At 34.5% G+C, this 23,158-nt stretch overlaps 2 protein-coding genes across 4 annotated transcripts; both read left to right on the forward strand.

Moving 5' to 3' along the window:
- The first annotated feature begins 3,949 nt into the window (after positions 1 to 3,949).
- LOC132301891 (protein GAMETE CELL DEFECTIVE 1, mitochondrial-like) lies at positions 3,950 to 13,079 on the forward strand. 3 transcript variants are annotated; one of them, XM_059799034.1, is made up of 5 exons: positions 3,950 to 4,274; positions 4,603 to 4,699; positions 4,901 to 5,613; positions 12,194 to 12,383; positions 12,539 to 13,079. In XM_059799034.1, exons 3-5 carry the CDS (start codon positions 4,922 to 4,924, stop codon positions 12,755 to 12,757), a joined length of 1,101 nt encoding a protein of 366 aa, XP_059655017.1. In that variant the 5' UTR covers positions 3,950 to 4,274; positions 4,603 to 4,699; positions 4,901 to 4,921; the 3' UTR covers positions 12,758 to 13,079. The 3 variants fall into 3 exon arrangements, with proteins under 3 accessions (XP_059655017.1, XP_059655018.1, XP_059655016.1); XM_059799033.1 differs by having other exon boundaries at positions 3,951 to 4,274; positions 4,894 to 5,613; XM_059799035.1 differs by lacking the exon at positions 4,603 to 4,699 and having other exon boundaries at positions 4,894 to 5,613.
- A 2,339-nt stretch (positions 13,080 to 15,418) lies between these two features.
- Positions 15,419 to 22,599, forward strand: LOC132301928 (DNA-directed RNA polymerases II and V subunit 8A-like). The gene is made up of 5 exons (XM_059799036.1): positions 15,419 to 15,552; positions 17,032 to 17,137; positions 19,977 to 20,134; positions 21,918 to 22,012; positions 22,262 to 22,599. The coding sequence occupies exons 2-5, from the start codon at positions 17,065 to 17,067 to the stop codon at positions 22,371 to 22,373; spliced, it is 438 nt and encodes a 145-aa protein (XP_059655019.1). The 5' UTR covers positions 15,419 to 15,552; positions 17,032 to 17,064; the 3' UTR covers positions 22,374 to 22,599.
- Positions 22,600 to 23,158: the final 559 nt, after the last annotated feature.

Consider the following 23,158-nt stretch of genomic DNA (forward strand, 5'->3'; position numbering starts at 1 on the left):
TTTTTTTTTTAACTTTTCCTGAACAGCTATATTTCTAACGGCCAAATGCATTGTTTATGGTACACATTTAAAATTTAAAGCAAAAAAAGTAAAAAATTTAAAAAAAAAAATTAAGGGAATTTAACCAAAAAAAAAAAGGATTTTTTTAATTTATTTTTGGCTTAAATAAATTTTTTTTTTGACAAATAGTGCTTAAACAATATATTTTTTATTTAATGAATTTATTATTATTATTATTATTATTATTATTATTTTAAAAAAGAGCTCAAAATAACCTATTTTTATATTTTTCAAAAAAAAAAAAAAATCTGCCAATTCAACCACTGTTCCAAGACTGTTTTAGATTAAAACAAAAAAGGTAACTACAAAACGGCGTCGTTTTGCAATAGAAAAAAGACAAAAAAAATATATATATATAACGATTGTGGGCTGGCTAGTGATGTTTGGCAAACCGGCCCGCAAGGCAAAGTGGGCCTCAAGGATTTAAGTTAGCCCATTGCGCGACCAAAGGGTCACTTGGTCACAGAAATGTGCCTTTAGCTAACCCGTTGTAGCTGCTCTAACAATCAAACAAAGGCCATCGACAATTAAGCAACATTTTTTTAGCTACAATATAATTTAAAAATAAGGACAATACATAGGTAGGCACATGTCATCCAAATTGTTGATGTAGTTTAATAACAAATCAATAATATTTTTTTAACTACAAAATCAGAGAAGATGGATTACCAGGGCTTAGATATAATTCTTTAATTTTTTTTTTATTCTGATTTTATTTTTAAAGAGCACGTGTTCATGTGTTATAGATCCATATCAGCGATTAAAATGAAGTACAACCTCGCCTGTGAAGCTTAAATATTATTATTAAAATAATATAACTAGAAGAAAATAGATATACCATTTTAGACAATTTCAAAAGAGAAATAGAAATTTCTAAATATTATCATGTGATAATTGTTTTTAGATATAGAAAATGGTAAATAATAAATAATTGGTAGATTTTATTATTTGAATAGAACAATCTAGTAAAAAATAAGATGATGAAAATTTGCTATAAATATCCTAAGGGTTATGTATGAAATCAATCAATTAAATCATAATGCTTCGTTTAGTGTGTAGGAATGGAATGGAATGCAAGTGGGAATGGAATGAGAATGTGAATGAAATGAAATGGTTATTCTCATTCTATTGTTTGATTGTAAATATGAAATGTGTAGGAATAAAATAATAATAACCATTCTAGTGTTGGGTTAAACTAATTTAAAATTTAGAATGTAATAAATTTCTAATTAAATTATCTAAAATATCCCTCTTAGTAACAAATAAATTAAATTAAAATAACAAAATGATATTCTCTAATAATTTTTTTAAAATAAATGGTGGTAGTGGCAGTGGTGGATGGTGGAAAGCGATAGTAGTGTAGGTGGTGGTGTTGGATGGCGGCGGTGGTGGCAATGGTGGAAATTGGTGGCATAAGTGGTGGTAGAAGGTGGCAGTGGTGTTGGTGGAAGACGGTGGCAGTAGTGTGGTGGTTGTGGCGGAAGGAGATAGTAGTGTGACTATAGTGGTGGTGGAAGGCAGTGGAAGTGGCGGTGGTGGAAGGTGGTGATAATGGTGGCAGTAGTGGAAGGCGGCGGTAATAGTGGCAGTGGCGGCGGTGGTAGTGGTGGTGGCGGCGGTGGTGGAAGGCGATGGCGGCGGCGGTGACGATGGCGATGGTAAAAGGTAGTGGTGGTAGTGCAGGGCTGTAGCGGTAGTGGAAGGCGGTGGTGGTAGTGAAAGGCGGTAGCTGTGCTTGTGGTGGAGGGTGGTGGCAGTGGTGAAAGGCGATGGCGGCGGTAGTAGTGGAATGTGGTGAAAGACAATGATAGTGGTGGTGGTGGATAATGGTGGGGATAGCATTAGTGAAAAGTGGCGGTGGTGGTTGCGGCAAACGGTGGCGGTAACGGTGGTGAAAGACGGTGGTGGAAAATGGTAAGCGATGGTGAAAGTCGGTGGTGGTGGAAGGCAGTAGTAGTGGTGGAAGGCAGTAGTAGTGGTGGTGGTGGTGAAAGGCGGAGATGATTGTGGTGGAAGGTAATAGTGGTTTTTGGACTTAGAATATGAGGATGTTTTGGGAAATCGATTTTTTAAAATAAATTACTTGAAAATGAAATGGCCATTTCATAGGTTTAGTTGTGGAATTGATTTTTATTCAAATGGAATGACCATTCCTACTTTAAGTTGTATACCAAACAAATGAATGGTTGAAATAGACATTCCATTTCTGCACACCAAACGTAATAGAATATTCACTAGGAGTGATTCAATCCGAACCGAGTGGCCTAACATTAATTATATAATTAAAAATGGCGCTAAACTATGGATGTCAAATGTATATTAATTGTTAAACAAAAATATAACAGAAGTAATAAATAAACAAACATTTTTGGGTTGCGAAATAATATTTTGGTTAGGTAATGACCATCTACAAAATTCAAAATTGAATGTGAGAAAGTAAATTGCAATCGTCTCATTTTGAAAATGAGTATGTTTCGACATATATAATTAAACTATATTGATTCATTGATATTTCATCTGTGTACAATTGATCCTTCACAAAATTCACGTTAAAAAATGTCATCTTACAAATCAATGCGAATGCCACAACAAATAAATTAATAATTACATCTGGCATGTTTTAATTTCAACCAAATTTTTTTATTGATCCATTGTAATCATTCAAACTCGCTAAGGATAATAGACGTACAATGAGAGACTTATTTCCTTCCTTTTTTAATACAAAAATATCAATAAAAGCGAGATGCAAGAATATATATACTGGTAAGTTAATTTAGCAAGAATATATTTTTAAAGTTTTAACAAAAATTATAGATAGCACTTTTAATAAAAATATTTTAATGGGGCAACTGCCCCACGATTTTTTTTCTTTAGGACGGTAAAGGAAGTGTGAAGTGTGAAACTTCGTGAGAGCATTTCCAATGCTAAAATCTATTTTCATATGTCAAATTTAATCTATTTGCACATGTCAAATTTATATTTTGACAGGAGTTACAGTGTCAAAATGTTACATTTTAGCAATTCTGCTCCAATGATACATTTCACGTAAAATGCTATTTTTTAACACAACTACTATTCTTTTTCAATTACCATTCCCACCATTCATATTTGCATCGGTAATATTAATATTAGGCATATTAAACCTAATTAGAAAGAAGTACAAATCTAAAATATTTGGTCAAAAAAGGATAAAAAAAAAAGAAACAAATTTTTTATAATTTTTTTACCACTATTTGTGAATTTAATTTCTTTTTCAGAAATTTATATATATTATATATAATATACATATAGAGATGCGAGTGAGCGGTGACCAGTGAGAAACGGCACCGTTTTGAGAAATGAGAGACTTATCAAAAAAATTTGACAGTTGCCATATATGAGAAGAAATTTGAGAATCTCAAATTTTGAGAGCTCAAATAAAAAGCCATTGGAGAGGCCCTTTTTCACCCAACTCTCATATTTTGAGTTTGAAAGGCCCAAATGAGAGAGCATTGGAGTTGCTCCAACACGGGTGTTGTGTGACGGGCAGCACAACATGATGGGTTTAATCTATTTAAGTTATATATATTAAATATTTTTAAAAATTTAAGTATAAAATATAAATATAACAAAAAAATTGAGATAGTAAATGATTAAATTTATGAAAATGAAAATAATTAAGATTATGATCAATTACAACTTAATTCTGTACAATTTTATTGGCAAGTCGTTTCCAATTTTCTCAACTACTGTTTTAGCAAAGATGTGTTTTTCTGGTTTTAGTTAAATTTAAATATTTCAACGATCTTATTGAAAAGTTTAGAAGAATTTTTTTTTTGTTAATTTTTATTTTTCTCTAAATTATTTTTCTCAAACAAAATTAAACATAATTTACCGATGCAACACCCGGAGTAGAGGGTACAAAACCCTGAAACTAGAAAGAAGTCACTGTTCTTCATCCATACATATAGCTCTACTCAGAATAGCACAGAACTGAGTCGACTCAAATGAATTGATTTTTAGGGTTTTAGAGGTTCTTCCATTCTCAGTTCGATCGAGTCAGAAGAAGTATAGAGTTTTCTGATTTCAAGCGCTAGGATGATCTAACTCAGCATCTACAAAGGTTTCTGCAAATCAATTCGACACACACTCAATACAAAATACCTTCAATTTCATCCTCAAAGTATGCATTCTCTCTCTTGCGTGAATCAAAGCAACGGTGTTATGGTTTAATGGTAAGAGATGTTCTATGCCTTGATATCTGTTTGTTTGGGTGCCATAGTGTTTGTTTGTTTGTTTGTTTGGTGAGAAAATGCGGGAAAATCAAATGAAACTGCAACTTTAATTTCTCATTTTCTGTTATGTTGGTTGTCAGAATACGGAAACTAATTTCAGCTTACTTTATAATTTAGTCTACTTAATTTGTTGAGTTTGATTTCTCTGTTTTTTCATGAAATGGAACGTATCGCCAAATATGGGTTTTGGTTTTCCTTTTATATCTCCTAGCAACCAAACGGTACTCAATCCTATACCTGAAAGTCTGATTCGGTGCACTTTCTGTAGGTTGTTTGGTTGCTGAGAAATATTTGGAGCAGACAAGGAAATGAAACCTTCAGTCCCTAATTTTCAAGCGTTTCGATTCTCAAATTAAAAGCCTTGAGTGAGTTATCGTCATCCTTTTTTTGATGGTTCCGTATTGAAACCCAAACAGCAAAGCTAATATGGGTGTGAATATATGTTGTCAATAGTCTATTTTCATTTCCTTGATTTCCTCAATATCCAAATGTTAACCCTATATTGGGTTTTTAGTTCCACTTATGGGTAATTATTTGCTTTTTGGTTATGCAATTTAAGGACATAGTGTTAGTACGGAGGTTCAACAATGCAAATTCTGCAGCATATCATTTCCAAAATCTCTGCTACTCCAAGCGCCAAGACAGTGAGAAATGTGGTAAAGGGATTGGATCTGAAGATACTTTTGCCGAGGGCCCGAGTCTTTTCAAGCAATTCTGGCAGTGGTGGAAATGACGAAGGTGATTGGGGGGAAACATTTGGTGGAAGTGGAACTACTGGTTCTGATGATTTGGGTTGGGATGTTGCATCATCTTGGTCTACTGGACTGACCAAGGATCATTTTGACGGAGAGATGGTTGGCCAACAGGTTAATTCATCTGGTCCTGGAGATAATACGGCGAGGTCTCAGTTTGGTTCTGCAAGATGGACTTCTGAGGAGATGGATAAATTGAAGGAATTGGAGGAAGAGAACCGCAAAGGCAAGGCGTTTGTAGATGGATGGGACGAGAGGATGCAGGAAATGAGCATATTGTTGAAGCAGGTGCGAGAGCCTGGAGCAAGAGGCACATATTTGAAGGACTCTGAGAAGGCTGAGATGTACAGGCTTCACAAGGAAAACCCAGAAGTAAATACAGTTGAGAAGTTAGCAAAAGATTATAGGATTATGAGGCAGAGGGTGCATGCGATTTTGTGGCTGAAAGAACTTGAAGAAGAAGAAGAGAAAAAGCTTGGACACCCTCTGGATGATTCTGTGGAGCTGTTGCTAGACACTTGCCCCGAGTAAGGAACAGATCTAATCATTACTTGTTCTAAATTTGTTAAAGATTTATTAATTTCTATTGTGATCCAGAAACAACATCAGCTAGTTTAGTGGATGGTGGGTTAATGTTAGAGGAAGAAACTATGACACACACACACACACACATATATATAATTTAGAGAATCCATGCTTCTCTGATTTCTTTGGTGTCTTTGAAAAGAAACACATATAATAATCTTTGATTATGAATTGTCAACCTTGAAGCCTAGCAAGGCTTAGGATGCATTCTATATCTATGTTTAAATGTATGTGCACATTTGTGTAAAGTATGTATCCTTAATTATTTCAGTTTTCATGCCTCATGATTACTAGAGTTATGGATATAGAACTTATTAGTCTTCTTATTATTTTCGTTGCATTTCCATGAAATTCACATCATATTTTATTACCAGTTGGAAAACCTCAATCTTGCGTTTCTGAGAATTTTGCAGGTTAAAAAACTGTGTGTGTGTGTATTTTGCTTATTAGAGGTTAGATTAATTGAATCAGTCCTTGTTCTTCTGACACCTGCTTAAGGTTTTTTTTATTAACTGCATATTGTGGAATTTTCTATTCCATTATAAATCACCTTATATGAATGAACGGTTGAAAAATGTATGTACTCATGTTGGATAGAGTCATAGACAGCTCCTGAAATGTGTATGAGATATGGCACAAGTCTCCTTCTCCTTAAAGTCTAGTCATTGTTGAACACTCAAAGTTACATAAAAAAAATATGGTTTGCATCTAGAAAAAAATATAAAATAATATGAGTATATAGTCATCTCCCCATGTCTTTTGTTTCAGTTATTATTATAAACTTGACGCTAGACACATACTAGCGTTAGATACATGCATGTGTAATAACTGAATAACAATTTATCATAAATAAGGCCTTAAAATAGTTAGGACTCCTTCCCATTTGTTTGATATTCCTTGGCATTTTCTTGTCTCATGCCACATGTGGAAAGAAATTCCCATTGTCCTTACTTTCACAATCTTCAATTTGGAATGGACATCAAGAGGATTCGTCAGCATATAATTATTTTTGGCTTTATTGTTAACAGATTTTTATAAATCAAGTTATTGACTATTTCGAATAAATCCCGAAATTCTCGAATGGTGCCACAATCTGTTCAACTTATAACAATGTGTTGAAGTAGTGTCAGTTCTAGAACAATCTGGAATTATTAAGCCTAAGGTTTAGTGATAATTGTGGAAGAAAGTATACATAAGTACGGATTTGTGGATTGGTGAGAAAGTCTTGACCTTGAGAGTGTGGGTTCAGGTTATTATATTTAATCATTTTTGTATTTTTGCATGTAGAAAAGAAAAGAAATTAGAATTAAGATACTGTATCAGACCCTGATCTGTCAAATTCATTGGTTGTTCTCATGCTATGAGTCGTATTGACAAAACAATTCTTATGTTTATAGCTAATACTTCTTTCTATATCCATAATATTTGGTTTGTGGTTGAACAAGTCCTTTTTATTTTCGTGGCCGAACATTTTTTTTTTTGGGTGGTGAGGGGGAAGAGAGCATCAATAAGTATGGATTTGTGGATTGGTGAGGAAGTCTTGACCTTAAGAATGTGTGTTCAGGTTTTTACTTTAATCATTTTTGTTTATTTCCATATAAAAAAAGGACAAAAGAATTGAAAAGAAATTAGAACTAAGATATTGTATCAGCCTATGATCTGTCAAATTCATTGGTTGGTCTCATGCTATGAGTCGTTGTATTGGCAAACCAATGCTTATGTTTATAATTAATAATTCTTTCTATGTCCACAATATTTGGTTTGTGTTTGAACAAGTCCTTTTTATTTTCGAGGCACAACCTTTGTTTTTATTCCATATTGTTCTCTTGACATTTTGTAGTTTAATTAGCTACTAATTTGTTCAATCAATATCTTTTGGGCAAATATGTTTCATTTAGAAAAATTTTATTTTATTTTTGTTTTTTATTATTATTATTATTCTTATTTTAAGTTCTGAAAATATTTCAATTTTCTCAAAACTGTTCCATTATTTGGATTGAATGAAGCATACCCTCAAAACATAATTTGAACCTTGGATGGTCGTCGTGCCCTTCTTGCTAGCTCATTAAACTATCACATAATACTTGGCATCTGAAGACTTGTATGATCACTGATCATAATTTGCTTCACACTCTCTCTCTCTCATTCTCCCTCCTTCCTTACAAGAAATAGAGATTTTATTGGTTACTTTGGACTTGCATCATATTTTGGGATTGGAGATTTCTGATTTTACTAGTTACTTTTAACTTGTGTCATGTTTCAGGATTGGATGTCATATTCATTAGCTTTTTGTTGCATCATAATTTTGGTTGTGTTCCCTAGAATCCATTTGCATTAAACATAAAATCTAAAAAGAGAATATATTTGCATTTATTTCAAGAAAATAAACAACCCAGGTTCACAATACTTAAGACACCTTGGTAGAATTTAGTGATATAATCCGAGTCTTTGACTCTTTGGTGGGTTTTAAAACTGTTATCTCGTCGTCATTATTAGCATTATTATTTAGAGAAGCCCTATATGCAGTCTATCTAACTTGCTTATATAGGGCTGTAGATGCAGCCATAAAGAATGTAAAAGTAGCCCCTTTCTTTTGATTATGCTCTTTGATCCACCCCTCTTAGTTGGTTTCCCTGTTGTATGTGTTTCATTATAATTGATTCTTTATGTTTGAATAACGTTAAATAGATATTTTCATGCCAATAATTATGCATATCTTGATTCAGAGAATTTTATTATATATGTGTGTATATATTGTTTTACATCAAAATAGGATGTCTTTAAGAATGTAATTAGCGACACACGACATTAGTGAATATTTTGTTAACATTGAGCACTGTGAGTAAAGAGGTAAAATGACGGCAATTGTATCCTAGATTTCGTATATTGCTCGATTGCAATGGTAAGGTGAGATCCAAAGTCGTCAAGCTCTGAATTCTATGTTGGATCGATGAGAGAGATCTATAGGATTGATCAAAGATTTTAATCAAATAAAATGAGAGGTAAGAAGACTAACAGAATATAAACAAAGAATTCTTAAAATAGACAGACAAGAATCCTAAACACATAGAAAAGGATAGAAATATGATTTCAAAGATATGGAACATACGAGCGTGCACAAATTTACCAAGCAATTGAGATATCGTTCAAAAGTTGGAGCTCTCACACTAAAATTGTAACATAAAAGTTCTAAGGTTGTGCAGAAGAAGAAGATACTTTCCATGAAGAGGGAAACAGTACACTCTTCATGAAGAAGATAGAAATAAAAAGAACAAAACACTAGAAGAAACAAAAGAAGACAAATAGAGAAGCAAGATGTTGTTCATGAAGAGACACTGTTTATGAAGAAAAATAGAAGAGATATCGAGAAGAAAGGATAATCTTTTAAATCAATAAAAGATTTGAATCACTTTCCAATGGCACTGTTTCAGTCATCAATAAATCTCCTTTCTCATTTGGTTGCTGCTTGTTGCAAGTTGTCACCACTTTCAGACTTTCAGTTATATGCTAATGAGTCATAATTTACTAATTATAATTATTTGTTTGGTTACCAGTTTTGGGTTTTACAAAAGTTTTGACTGGAGGGTTATATGCTGTGCCTTTGGATTTTGGTCAATTTTGGACTAAAGGTCATCAGAATAATAGACACCCAAAGAAATTCAGGAAAGCGTTGCAACCTGGATTGGTAGGATTGTGGTTCTACAACCTAAGTCCTGAACAAGGCACGAGCCCACCAAGGTCCTAACCTTCTGCAACTCTTTGTAGAACACCAACTATTAGAACGGTACCACTAAGATCCTACCTTTCTGCAAGTTTTTATATAATCCAGATTGATTTGATAACTTTCTAGGATTGTAAGATCCTACAACCCTGATCGTGATGCAATGGTGGGACCTCTTAATTGCCATAGAGTTTTCTCATAGGTAATAAGAATATAATCATTAGATTACTAAATTCTTTTTTTGTTCCGTCTTGGAAATGTTATAGTCTTTTTTTTTTTTTGATAAGTAAAATGTATTATAAGGCGTTCAAAAGGGGAACGCGTCCCAATCTATACAAATAAAAACAGAACCTATGATCTCAAGGAGCCAAAAAGTCCACAATATCCTCAATTGAGGAAAAATCTCTCCCCCAACCCCAACAAAAAAGAGTACAAATAATAGAAAATTTCAACACCCCAATGGAGGACTCCTTCCCATCAAAAGATCTTCTATTCCGCTCTTTCCAAACGCTCCACCAAACACAAAAAGGGGTTACCCTCCAAAAGACTTTCGCTTGAGCCCCCACCCATTGGCCCCTCCAAACATCCAGCAATTCCCGAGATGTCCGAGGTATGACCCAATGAATACCAAACAAATCAAAAATGAGACTCCAACAATCATGAGCCACAGGACAATGCAGCAGCAGGTGATCCACTGACTCCCCATTCAACTTACAAAGACAACAACGATTAACAATAATATGTCTTCGCTTCCTCAAGTTATCCAGAGTTAAAATCTTACTCCAAGCTGCAGTCCACACAAAAAAGGCCTCCCTAAGAGGCGCCTTGGACAACCACACCGTCTTCCACGGGACAACCACACCGTCTTATAGATATTAAATTTCCCTAGAAGTGTAAAATTTTATATGTATATGGATTTGTTTTCAAATTGATATGGAAAGCTTTCACGGCCTAAAGAATGGCAAGTGTAAACCCAGTGAACTTTTGAACTTGTCTTTTTCAGAATACTTAAGTCAGATCCTTATCTAGGTTGGTTCACAAGTCACAAGTAAAGCGATAGAAGAAAGACATGATCTCCTCATCTACTTACCTTTCTTACACATATATAAAGCTTATATTAGATTCTGAAAAGGAAAAATTTAGTTTGAACTTCTGAAGAATCTTTCATTTAGGGCCATTTATGGCTTATTTTGTACTATTTGAAATCTAATTCTATAGGAGTAAAGGAAAAGGTGAGAGAGATGAAGGCTTCCTATTTAATTAAATCCTTATATCGTTATCTCAGTTTTTTTGCTAAGGGATGCTTCAATAAACTTGGACCTGTTCTAAAGCATTTAAACTATAAATAATTTTATTTATTTATTTTTTCGTACATGATTACTCTATAACGAATCTTTCGTGGGAACTAGTTATTATCAACTTACAATGTAGGTATGTGTTTAGTAATTTTGTTTCCCTGCTTCATTCTGATGTTTTGTTGATAAAATGATCTCCATAAACTTTTGTTAATAAAAAGTTACTCAAGTGGAGGCACATGCATTACTCCTTCACTCATTGCGTCTCTTATCTTGTTTATTCATTTATTCCTCATTGTCTTTCCTGGTTTCTTTAGAGAATAAGCTATCAGCATCCCTCTCTCTCTCTAATCTGTCTGAAGTAGAAAAATGTCAAGAGGGGAGGACTACGATAAGGAAGTGGAAGGCCGCCAAAATTGGTCCTCACTGAAATGGATTTCTTACCCTGATTAGGGTTACTGTTTTCTTTTTCATGTTTATTTACAAACTTCTGGAGAAGTTCAAACATCAAGTGATAGGCAGAAAGACTGAACTAACCACAGGGAATACTTGACCCAGAGATCCTTTTATCCTTTCTTGAATAGCCAAGGGTCAAAAGGATGGTTCTGTTGATAATTTTGTCAAAGGTGTAGGTCTGCAGGTCCTTGTTGATTTTTATTCTTATTAATAATGCTGGTAGTCATAAGCTCTAGCTGACAAGCGAGAGGACACGAGTTCAAGTCTCAAAGCAGTTACTTTGTGAAAAATAATGTCAAATATTAGGTTCATCTGCAATCTTTCCCTCCTAGTACTGCATAGGTGTGACAGAACACTGGGTAGTGCAGTAACAGAATTATGCTGGTAGATATTACAACTGAAATTTATCTTTGCACCTGTATGTCTCTAACATGGGTGTAGATCCAGCTTGTGGAACTAATTACCTTAGTAAACTGTAGGTTTTGAATCTATACCTAATGAAAACAGTGGGCGATGCGTTCTTGAATATGTATAATATCTCTTTGCATGTCATTCTCAGTACTGCACTGTGAAGTTTTGTAGCTTGTACATTCTCGTCATTCTCTACAATTGATTGATAGATTGGTGAGATTTGCTGTTGGATAGTGGACTGGTGGATGGGATGATTGCATCACTTTTAACTTTTCATTGTGCTTCTATACTGGGACTGGTTTAGTGTACTGTCATTTTGTTTTATGCCTAATGTGTGTGACGAATTCGTAACTTTTTAAAATTTTTTGGTCAGAAAAATTGTCCCAGGCTGTTAATTTGTACTTGGCTTCATCATTTTATAATGAGTGCATGCCATATTGTGAAAGTCTAGAAATGCTCTCAAAGATGCTTGTTCGTGTCATTAAAAAAAATGATAGAATCTGTTGGTGGTCAAATAACTGATTGAATCTGTTGGTGATCTGTTTTTACTTCTTGGTTGGAAAACTTGCTTAGGATACTGAATTGGACTTGGTCTGGCTACTTCTTATGATGCTTGTTCTGATTTGTTTCTTCTTGCAGATTTTTTATTTCCCACGACAGGGAATTTCATATTGCCTCTCTGCCGTACAAGCCAGACTTCAAGGTCATGCCCGAGGGTTGGGATGGCACCCCACGTGACCGAGACGAGGTGCACTATGAGATCTCTATGAAGGAAGATGAGATGTTATATCAGGAGTTCGTGCAAAAGATGAACTTTAACAAAATGAAGGTATCCTTGACTCTGCCCTAATAGAAATGAAATGAAAATAAAAATAATATAATGAGGTCTGCTTACTTACTTCTGATAACCATTATTACCTATTCAATAAATTTTCTTATATTTTGCTACTAGAAACTTTAGATGATGTGGTTTTGTGTGTACAGATGGCAGGGAAAGTCAAAGTTCACAAATATAGTAGGAGGCGCCCTTCTGATGGATGGAATTTCACGGTCGAGAAATTGGGGCCGCGTGGTAAGCGTGGAAGTGGTGGCGGATGGAAATTTATTAGTATGCCGGATGGGTCTAGTCGGCCCCTTAATGATATGGAGAAGATGTATGTGAGGAGAGAGACTCCTCGGCGTCGGCGCAAAATTCTCCCATGATACTCAGGAGAGAAAGGCATCATGTTTTAATTATCTTAGTTCCTCAAAGGTCTTTTCAATCTGGTAACGTTTATTTCATTGTTCGAGTTATTAGACACTACTCTGATCTACAGTCCCTTGGTTCTTTCTGATTGTGCCAGTAGCTTTATAAGTATCTTGTGTTTTTGGATTCCATTACTTTTGTAGATTCATAAGTTCAGTTAGCTGAAATGCCTAACTGGAGGCGAAACATAATTGTACCTTATTGGCCCCCTAGTGTGACTTCTGGTGTTGGGTCTGACACCGGATGGCTGTGAAATCAATTATGTTGATTTTGGTCGAATTCAGGTTGGCTATTTTTACTCTATCATAGTTGGCATGATTGACTGGTTGGTTTATTCACACGGTTAGCGTGATTGGGAGTGTGTTAGGCATGATTGTACTCGGGTGTTACCCAATCGCCTAGTTGGTAGTGTACCCAGCTCCCCGAGTGAGTTTGCCCGTATTCGAATATCCCCTCAAAAAAAAAAGGCATGATGGTACTGGAATACTGCAAACTAGCAAGGATTGTGCCTACTAATTATGGCGGGATTACCTTGCACAGAGGCTCGATAAGCGTCCGTGTTTTGGAGTTGGAAGAGAACATAGCTCTCAAGTCGGAGAGGTGATACAGTTGGTAGAGAAACAATAGAGAACGACAGAGCCTATACTGTTTTAAAAATTCTTTCATTTTCTTTTCTTTCTTATGGTGTGGCTTTCTGCTATATGGATAGTTCATTAACCATGCTAATTAACAAATTCTTTCATTTTACTCTTCTTTCTTACGATATCGATAGTTCATAAACCGTGCTAATTAACAAATTCTCTCATTTTCTTTTCTTTCAAAAATTTGTGAAGTGTATTGTAAAATCAATTTTACTGTAACTGTCTGGCCTAAAAGTAAAATAGTGATGATTTTGAGAACACTATGCAAGGTGAGGCACGTCCGTCAACCTGCATTATCCACTGCTTATGCTTTGTTAGGCAGGAAACAATAAGAGAGGGAGAGAGAGTGGAATGCATTATCCATTACATATGCTTTGTTTGGCAGGAAATAAAAAAATTGAATGACAGGGAGAGAGAGTGGAATGCATGGGCGTTCTCTAGAAGAGATGATTGTTTAGTTCTCTAGAAGAGATGATTGTTTAGTTGGACGGGAGAGAAAAGAAAAAGTTAATCGATTTATCATGCAAAAGGAAAAAGATTTTTTATTTGTTTTTATCGATATATGTTTTAATTTGTTGTAATGTAATTTATGAATGAGAGTATTATAATTTAAAACTTTTTTAATAGCCTCTCACCTATCTTTCCTCTCTCTAGACTCATCCACGATATTATTGTCTCTTCTTTCTTTCTCTTCTTTTTAACCGGACAAAAAAGTTTGTTCTCTTCTTTCCATATTCCACTCTTCTTATTTCCTACAGAACGAAGCATAGAGATTTAACTGAAAAAACAAGCACGACCAAAAAAAAAAAAAAAAATCCCTATCACTCTCCAATAATTTAGGCACCCTAAATATGTGGCACATATCTATATATCTATATAAAGACATAAATATTATAATCCTATTTGTAAGGAAGGGGATATCCATGTCTTCCTCTCTCATCCTTCCATCAACAAAACTGACGGACTAATCCGATTCTCGGTTCTTTGCCAAATTGCTTGCTTTGTCCAATCAAAGATATATTATCTGTTTGGTTTAATTAATTAAAAACAATTTTAAAAAATAACAAAAATATATTCAAATAAATTGCTTTTAGAAAACCATCCTTGATTTATTTATTTTTATTATTTTTATTTTTAACTAAACCTATTTTCCCCCTTTTTCCTCCCCCTCTTATAACATTTAATATTGTTGAAAATATTTTGAATGAATTAAAACTATGATACTAAGGCTCTGTTTGTTTTTACGTAAAATTTTTTTTTTAAAAATAAATTTTCTTTTTTGGTTATAATATATATATGTATATATATATATATATATATATATATTTTATTTTTACATTTCGATGTTGGGCAAATGTTTAGGTTGAAGTTGATGTCGAGTTCGAGTCCATCAAATAGGGCGTGAAAAATATTTGTCAAAAATTAATGAATAAGTTATTTTAATTAATTATATATATATATATATATATATATATATATAATATTTTACATCCAAATAAATAGAACTTTAACAATTTTTATTTTCAAAAACTCATCAAAGAAATAAATTTTCGTACCAACTTTTACTTTCAAGTTCTCTAATATAAAAAATACCCCAATGTACATACTCCATAGGAGATATAGATCAAGATAATCATAAATACCCCACTTACTATAAGAGGAATGGGCTAGTTCATTGGATTGGTTGGAAGAAATGACGGAAGGTTGGTCGTTGATCATCACAAAAGCGAATCCTAGGTGAGTAACTAGTTCAATTAGGTTTCAAGAATTCCGAAAGAATTGCGGGGTGCCCGTGTCGAATGGGGCAGCTCGGTATGATGTGGGCCTTCGATGGCTTGGCGATCTGACGGAAAAGCCCTTAGTTTTTTCGACTTTTTTTCCTTGTTCAGAAGAACAACGGATCAGGTGCGGATCGGGTCTTTAATAACCGAGAAGTTGCTACTAACCAGATCGGATCCGAATCTCGATTCGAGCACGAAACTCGGCGCATAAAACGCTTTGCCCTGCGTTTTCGGCGTCCGAGTTCTTGAGAGAGAGAGAGAGAGAGAGAGAGTGAAGAGTGCGCTTCACTAGGCGTAGCGAAGTTGACCAGAGACACCCTAAAACTTCAGGTGCGTACTCTTTGTGGAACTTCTTCAATTCTCTTAAGGATTTTTAAACGATTTTCTGTTTGGGTGCTGAGAAAATGGTGACGAAAATTAATTTTTTTGAAATTTGGATTCCTTCGTTGGTCACACTCCCTCATCGGAGCTGAACGTGCAATATATATGTATGAATATTTGTTTGAAGGTGAAGAAGATTGAAGGTTCTGTACGAATACTTTGAAAAAGTTGTGTGGATTGGAACTGTGAATTTTAAGTTTGCATTTTGTCGGACACTAAAAAACAATCTCTTGAACTCAAATTGAACTAATACGATAACTGGTTTACTTAGTTGTTTTGCTTAATTCAAATTGCTTTTTATAGATAAATGGGCTCATTCATTGCTGTTCCAGTGTTTTATCACATGTTATTGCCTTTATTTCTAAATAAAATCTTAAGATTTTCAAGTACCTTGACAATTTACATCTCATTTAGTGACCCAGTTAATACCTAATTGACCCCTCAACTCGCAATTGAAAGCTCAGGGCTAATAGGAGGTGTGTGTGTTTGGGTGTGTATTAATGCACTATGTGTCATGTTAAAACTATATAAGTATTTTCTACTTGCTAGAAAAAGAAAGAAGATGTTTATATTTTGTACCTTTTCTCGAGGCTAATAGGGGAGGGGTGATAAATTTTCTTCAAGTTTGCTGGTAAAATATTGTCTATATAAATGGGGAATTTAAGTAAACATTTAATTTTTTTTTTGGGTATAGGGTAAATATCTCATCGAGACAAATGGAGCCATAGCTCATTATTATACCAAGGGTGTGCAAAAATTTAATATCTGTTTAATTGTATATGTGTTGATTTGGTCTCTTGTCTACTAATCCTATCTGTTACATTTCTGGTTTGAATCCTTTACCATAGCAGACAAAGCTTCAGAAATTAATCTCTGTAAATATATGCATACTGTTTTAAAGTTGTGAGTTTGGTCATGCAAAAGCAAATACCGTTAGAATTCTTGCTGTTGCGCCCACAAACGTACATAAGGTGCAGGAGTCAGTCTTTAGTTCATATATCCTTGTTGATTGAATCCAAATGACATAATTTGTCAACTGATATTTTAGCTATTAGTGTCAGTAAAGCATTTTTTTAAGGATTTTGGTAGTTTTAAGAATGAAATTTGAGGCTCTAAATGTTACTATATTGGATAAAAGGCTTTTTAGATGTTTTTATTTAATTTATGTTTCCTTAAGGGAGCTCAAAGCTTGTCCTAGTACTCTCTTCAATTTGGTACTCATTGAGTGTCAAGTAGCATAGAATACAAAAGGTATATAATTAACTGAGGAGGCAAGAAAATTTATTTATGGAAACACAGCAAGAACATTTTGAAATACATTACATGTTTTACTGTAATGAGTTTCTGTTCAGAACACATATCTATCAATTTCCACTGCCGTCTTATTCTTCCTCTTTTCACTCTTCATGTTCTTTTCAATTCTTGCAGGTGCAAACTATCTGTTGATAGATTACTGGAAATATGGTTGAAACTCTTTTTGAAGATATTTTCAAGGTTGATGCATTAGATCCGGATGGTAAAAAATTTGATAAAGGTATGTCTAGTAACGTTTATTCCTTCTTTTATAACATTGCCCCAATTCTCATTGTTTCTCATTGAGCACCTACATAGTCTTGGAAATACATAATTGATCTCTGTGCTTGTGTGTCTGTTGGTCCTTCCAAATGTCAATGTTATCTCTTGATTTCCAAATGCTTTGTTTTGGATTGGACTGGATACGAGTTTTATTGAGCTGAAAGGGTATTTAATTCTAGAACATGCAAAATTTTACCAAGATGCTAAAATGACGAGGAAAAATGATATAACAGAAAAGATAAAATTTTTGGTTGGTTCACTGGAAAAGGTAACATTGAAATGCTAGGTTATTCCAAGAGAGTCATCTTGATAATAGGACGGGCCTCTGTTCAGAATGATATGCCCTGATCATGATGTTGAGTTGATTGAGTTCTCTGTTAATTCTCTAATACATTCAGGCTTGGTGATATATGTATATTTAAGTGAATTTACATTTCTGTTTACTTTCTTGAATTTTAAGGAGTGTTTTGTATGCGACGGTTCACGGTTGACTACACCAAATTGGTATAATCTAAGTGGATCTAGTTTTAGTTCATAAAATTATTGTGGTAGTTGGTTCAGGGCCTTCTTTGTAAAAGCTAGTGTTCTTTTTTTGTCTTGTGTGTGGGGGTGGGGGAGCTTGATCAGGCTTAGGTACCTGATGTGTTAGGCATTTGTGGGATTTCAATGTTTATTCTGAACGTTGTAAGATTTTTAATGGGGTTGGATGTGAGGCATAAAACCCAAACACGGTGTGGCTTGAATGCCATTTTAGAGCCTCTAGTTCTAATAGATAACTGTTAGAAGTGCTAGACATTGCTTGGTGACTTGTCACCCTTAATTAGGAATCATCTTGTTGATGTACTGGCATGAGTACAAGCCTACAAGGTACATGACTTGAAAATATATCCAAACAACTTTTGGCATGTTCGGAGTATGCTTTTATGGCTAGAATAAAGTGTAGTTATTAATCTATGACACAATGTATTCATAGGAAAACCAGGGCAGATAACATGCAGTTTATGGAGAATCATGGTTGGTCACTTCAAAGATAAATTAAAAGATTGGAAAACAATACACAGCTTTAGGGAGTAGATAACAAATTACATTGAAGTTTATATAGACATTCTTTAGACTTTTTAGAAACTTTTATTGTAAAAAATAAAGAAAATGTTGTTAAAACTACTTGAAAAATTATATATATGAAAAAAATTGTACATAGAGATACCAAATCAAATACTACATCTTTTTAATGTTCTCTTATTAGAATATATATAATGGATCACATGTAGCGCGTGCCTTACTAGTCGGGGCATAAAGACAATCTTATAGACATTTTCCCGAAAAACTGGCATTACTTTGTTGTTTTATTCATATTGTACAGGGTAAATCCATTATCTTTAAAGTTTTTTGTTCCTCATCCAAAATCTTTGTGTCGTCCTCAACCTCAATATTGGAATTTTTCTTCCTTGTCGGTTATTTATTCAAGTGACATACATTATTTTGGTGAAAAAATATTACTTTGAAAATATAGATTTTTATTTGTCTAGAATAATTCTCTTTATATATTTTTTTTGATAAGTAAGATTTCACTAAAAAGCTCTCAAAGGGGAGTGCAACCCAAGAACAAAGACCATGTGGATGGAGTCGGCCACATGTATTACCAGCACCCGCACTCTCAACATCATCATCATCATTGTCGTCGTCATTCTTGCCTTTATCCCATGTGGATGGGGTTGGCCACATGAATTCTCTTTTTCCAGCCTTTCCTATTATATACCATCTGTTCTCTTAGATTTAATTTTTTTTTTTTTTTTTGACAAGTAAAATTGAATAGAAGCGCTCAAAAGGGGAGCGAAATTAATTACTTCCTCCTATGTAAGTTTTCGTCGGCCTCTTTGTCGTTTACCTTCTAGGCAAACAACTCTTCCTCTTCTAATCGGAGCATCATCAGGTCTACAATGAACTTGACCATACCACCTAAGTATACTTTCTCTAATTTTATCATTTATAGGCACTATATATAATGTTCCCTTCACACGTTCATTATGAATCTCATCTTTTCTAGTTACTCCTATCATCCAGCATAGGATTCACACTCTAATAAAGAAAATTATTCTACCGCATAATTTTCTTTATTAGAGTGCGGCGGGTGCAGACAATACAGAGTTTATCGCATTGCAGTTATGAATCGATATAGTTCTAATTTTCTTTACTAGAGTGCGATGCAGGCAATACAGAGGTTATCGCATGGCAGTTATGAATCGATATAGTCAATACATATGACATAAAATAAAATATTGGTGTGATACTTGAGAAGAACTTATGTGAGACTTTGGTTATTGCTGGATTGGTTTCGGACCACAGATCAGATTAAATATTTGTTCTTTATGTTTAGAAGGCCATTTATGAACAGCTAAGTACAAGCATAAACTGTTGAATACTTATAGTTACCTCTTGGATATTATTAGTGTTACTGAGTGTCACGGTTTGCATGTCTTTAAAAGTATTGATCAACTCTATGATGTTTCCACGGTAGCTGCTTTCAGTGTTTTATGGATCGTCTTAGCTTTCAGCTGACTAGGATATTTGCAATAAAAATTTTGCGATAAACTTTTTAGTGATATATTGTCTATGATTTTTCTTAGTTGTTCAGGTGTGGTAGTTTACTCTGGTAGACCACATGACATGTTTTTCTTTCTTAATATATAAACATCTGGTTTTCAACATGATCGAAGAATTCTTATGACTTCTCTAAGATGTAGTCAAATATAATGTTTGGAGTATTAAGCTAACAATTTAAGAAATGTGTTTTATAGTTTCTCGCGTTGATGCACGGAGCGAGCAGTTTGACATGCACTTACTGCTAGATGTAAACACTGAGATATATCCTATTCATGTTGGGGAGAAATTTATGATGGTACTAGCATCCACTCTAAACTTAGACGGAACACCTGACACTGGTTACTATACTCAGGTAATCTTATCGTTGCTGAAATATATTAGTTGTTTTTTTTTTCTTCCTGAGAACGATGAATTTAGTTTAGATCTCACTTCTTCTTCTCTTACTACTATAAGATGGCTACTTCTTGATCAGGGGCAGAACTACAGTGTGTCAAGGGCCCCTAATTTTTTAAAAAATCCCTTATATATAGGTAACCATTAATGGTAAGTTTGATAAAGAGCTTACATTAGACCCCTTCAAAGTGTATAGAGAATTTCAATTTGGAATTTTTTTTTTCTTATTCAGAAATTTCAAATTTAGGGGGGATAAAATCCATTATTATGGTAATCCTTGCTATAATATCAATTCTCCATTATTTATCACACACGCGCACACATGCATACACAATGAAAAGCTACACAACCATAAAAAGAAACGATAGGTCCAGTTTCTCAGTAAAATGGGAAAAGGCCTCAACGGTAGCCCTCTTTACTTGATGTGTTGCATTTGGAGGAGAAGAATTGGTGGTCTTTTAATCTGCTTGAATCTCCATATGACGGGTCCATTGTTATGAAGAATCTTGATAAATCTGATTGCCTTTTTCAATTTTCACCATGCTCTGATGGCTTTTGGCAAAGACAAGTAAGCAAAACATTGTCACTTAAACCAAAAAAAAAAAAAAAAAAATTGAAGCAAGCAAAACATTGTCTTTTTATCTATGAACTGTTGAACACTGTAGAAGTCTAAGATTCAGTTTATTCTTAAAATGTTCCCTTCCCACTGAAGAAATTTGAAGGTACATCTTGACTTGTTAGAAAAGAGCCTAAAGACAATATATTTGAATACAATTTGATGCATAGTTGTTCTACTCTATCATGTGATGTGCTTTAACAGAAACTCTACTGCTATTCCATCATGATTACGCATTTTCTACTCTTGAATATATGTGCATTTTGGTTATTGTTTTTTGGAATTTTAAGTGAAAGCTAGAAGTCAAGTGTATGCGGATATACAATTCTAAGTTCATGATAGACTTTACACAGGGTAATCCAAGACAGGCAGTTGGAATTTAAAAACACATGGATGATAACCTTCAAAACAAAATCTTGATTCATGATATTGAACTTCAACATGAATGTTAATAGGCACAATTTATGTGAGCGAAGACGTGGTAACATCACTTGCCGAGGACAAGCATCTTGTCAATAACTCCCAGCTTGTTCCAAAATATTGTGAGCCACTATAGTGCTTTATATCTTTACCCAGCATAAAACATGGATATCACTGTTTTGCTTCTGGCATATCATATGGAATACACTACTTTCTTTTTCATATTAGTAGCTCCTCCAACAATACCACAAAATCTTCCATTAGATGGATATCCTGTCCGTTCTCTCTAATTATCTTTATGACATGCAGCCTGTTTATATGGTCAGGAAATCACAAGATGACAATGTATGCCCTAAGCAGTCAACCCAACAGTAAATTGCACGTTGATCTATAGGAGTATCGATTAGCTTTTCTTTCTCAAACAACAGCCATGTTATGTACTTCATATAAATAGAATTCACTCCAAACTTGGACTTCACTATATATATATATATATATATATATTATTTTATAAATATGCTCCAGTCTTGAACCAACTGGGTTCTTCAAGTTGTTTGGGATATTGTAGATATGTGCTAATGATTAATTTCCCCAACATTACTATCTGTTGATAATAATTATTGTACGAGGACAAGGCACCTACTGGCCATCTTAAATTATTAAATGCCTAAGGACACTTCTTTGCTGAATAGTAATTTGATTTCAGGGTGGGCGGAAGACACTTGCAGACAAATTCGAATACGTCATGCACGGGAAGTTATATAAAATATCTGAGGATGGTCCAGGACCTAGAGTCAAAGCGTATGTATGCTGACTTTTATGTGATGTTTCTATGTGTGTGCATGTGAATCTGGGAATGTAGTACATGTTTTATATGTACCCTATGTTTTAGTTCAAGTGATGCAGATGTCCGATAACAATGGTCGGCTATAGATGCAAAGTGGTTCCCTAATTTTTTTTCCTTTCCTATTATTTTTTTGTTCTCAAAAGAACTTGTTTTATTCTCTATGCAAAAGATTAATTTCTGAGACTTATTGGTTTTGGCTTCAGGGAATTGTATGTTTCATTTAGTGGACTTCTGATGATGCTGAAGGGGGACCCCTCCATTGCAACTAAGTTTGAGCTTGATCAGAGGTTGTTTCTCCTAATAAGGAAGGTGTGAGACTCTCTATTAGGACTCATGAAGTGACAACAGTTAAACATGAAATTCTTATGTATTTGCACATGGAAGTACCATAAAAACTCTTTTTTTTTTTTTTTTTTCTTCAGCTTCTACTTGATGGGAAAACTTTGCCTGTGGCACATTCTTCCCTTCTTAGGTTGTTTGTTAACTCTATGACTGTATCAAAGTGTATAAACCCTGCATGTACTACAAGATATTTTGTACACTCTCTCTCTCTAACTTGTGGAACCCACTACATGGTGGTAGACCCTACAAAATTACAATGGGTGAGTCGGTGCTTGCAGGGTTACCAGTGCTATAGTTGGTAGAGTGTCCAGTTTTCTGAGCAGGTGTGCCCGTGTTTGAGTCCCCCCTCCTCCAAATTAGACACTTGATCCGAGCTATGAGACCTCCCTCATAGAGAGTGATCGGGACTGAATACATGATTCGCCATTAGGATCAATCCGATCAATCACAATGAAGACATATCATCAGCTCCATCGACCCTACCCTAGTCAAAGCACATAGCAACACTCTCATGACCCCTTTAAAGCTTCAGCTTTAATTGAAACATTTGTAGTTGTTTATTTTCATGCCTTTCATTTCAAGCTTGTATCACTTGGCTCTTTGCTTTACAAGAATATTTGATTGGCTCAAAGGTTTGGCCTCAGCCAATTTAGAATTTAGACAGTCCTGGCACACCCGCATTGATAAGGACCTAACTACCCAGAGTCCGTTTTGTGCCGACCGTTCGGCTATGCCAATCGACTTGACTAGCACCATTA

This window comes from Cornus florida, unplaced genomic scaffold (assembly GCF_030987335.1).
Source record: "Cornus florida cultivar Cherokee Brave unplaced genomic scaffold, ASM3098733v1 CherokeeBrave_3.0.0_Hap2_Chr01, whole genome shotgun sequence".
Lineage (NCBI taxonomy): Eukaryota > Viridiplantae > Streptophyta > Magnoliopsida > Cornales > Cornaceae > Cornus > Cornus florida.

Bases quoted from the DNA above. Each gene is read 5' to 3' on its own strand.
- LOC132301891 (XM_059799034.1), top strand. From the start codon at position 4,922: ATGCAAATTCTGCAGCATATCATTTCCAAAATCTCTGCTACTCCAAGC. The intron at 5,614-12,193 runs GTAAGGAACAGA...TTCTTCTTGCAG, and splicing joins TTGCTAGACACTTGCCCCGA to ATTTTTTATTTCCCACGACA. The intron at 12,384-12,538 runs GTATCCTTGACT...TTGTGTGTACAG, and splicing joins TGAACTTTAACAAAATGAAG to ATGGCAGGGAAAGTCAAAGT.
- LOC132301928 (XM_059799036.1), top strand. From the start codon at position 17,065: ATGGTTGAAACTCTTTTTGAAGATATTTTCAAGGTTGATGCATTAGAT. The intron at 17,138-19,976 runs GTATGTCTAGTA...TGTGTTTTATAG, and splicing joins TGGTAAAAAATTTGATAAAG to TTTCTCGCGTTGATGCACGG. The intron at 20,135-21,917 runs GTAATCTTATCG...ATTTGATTTCAG, and splicing joins ACACTGGTTACTATACTCAG to GGTGGGCGGAAGACACTTGC.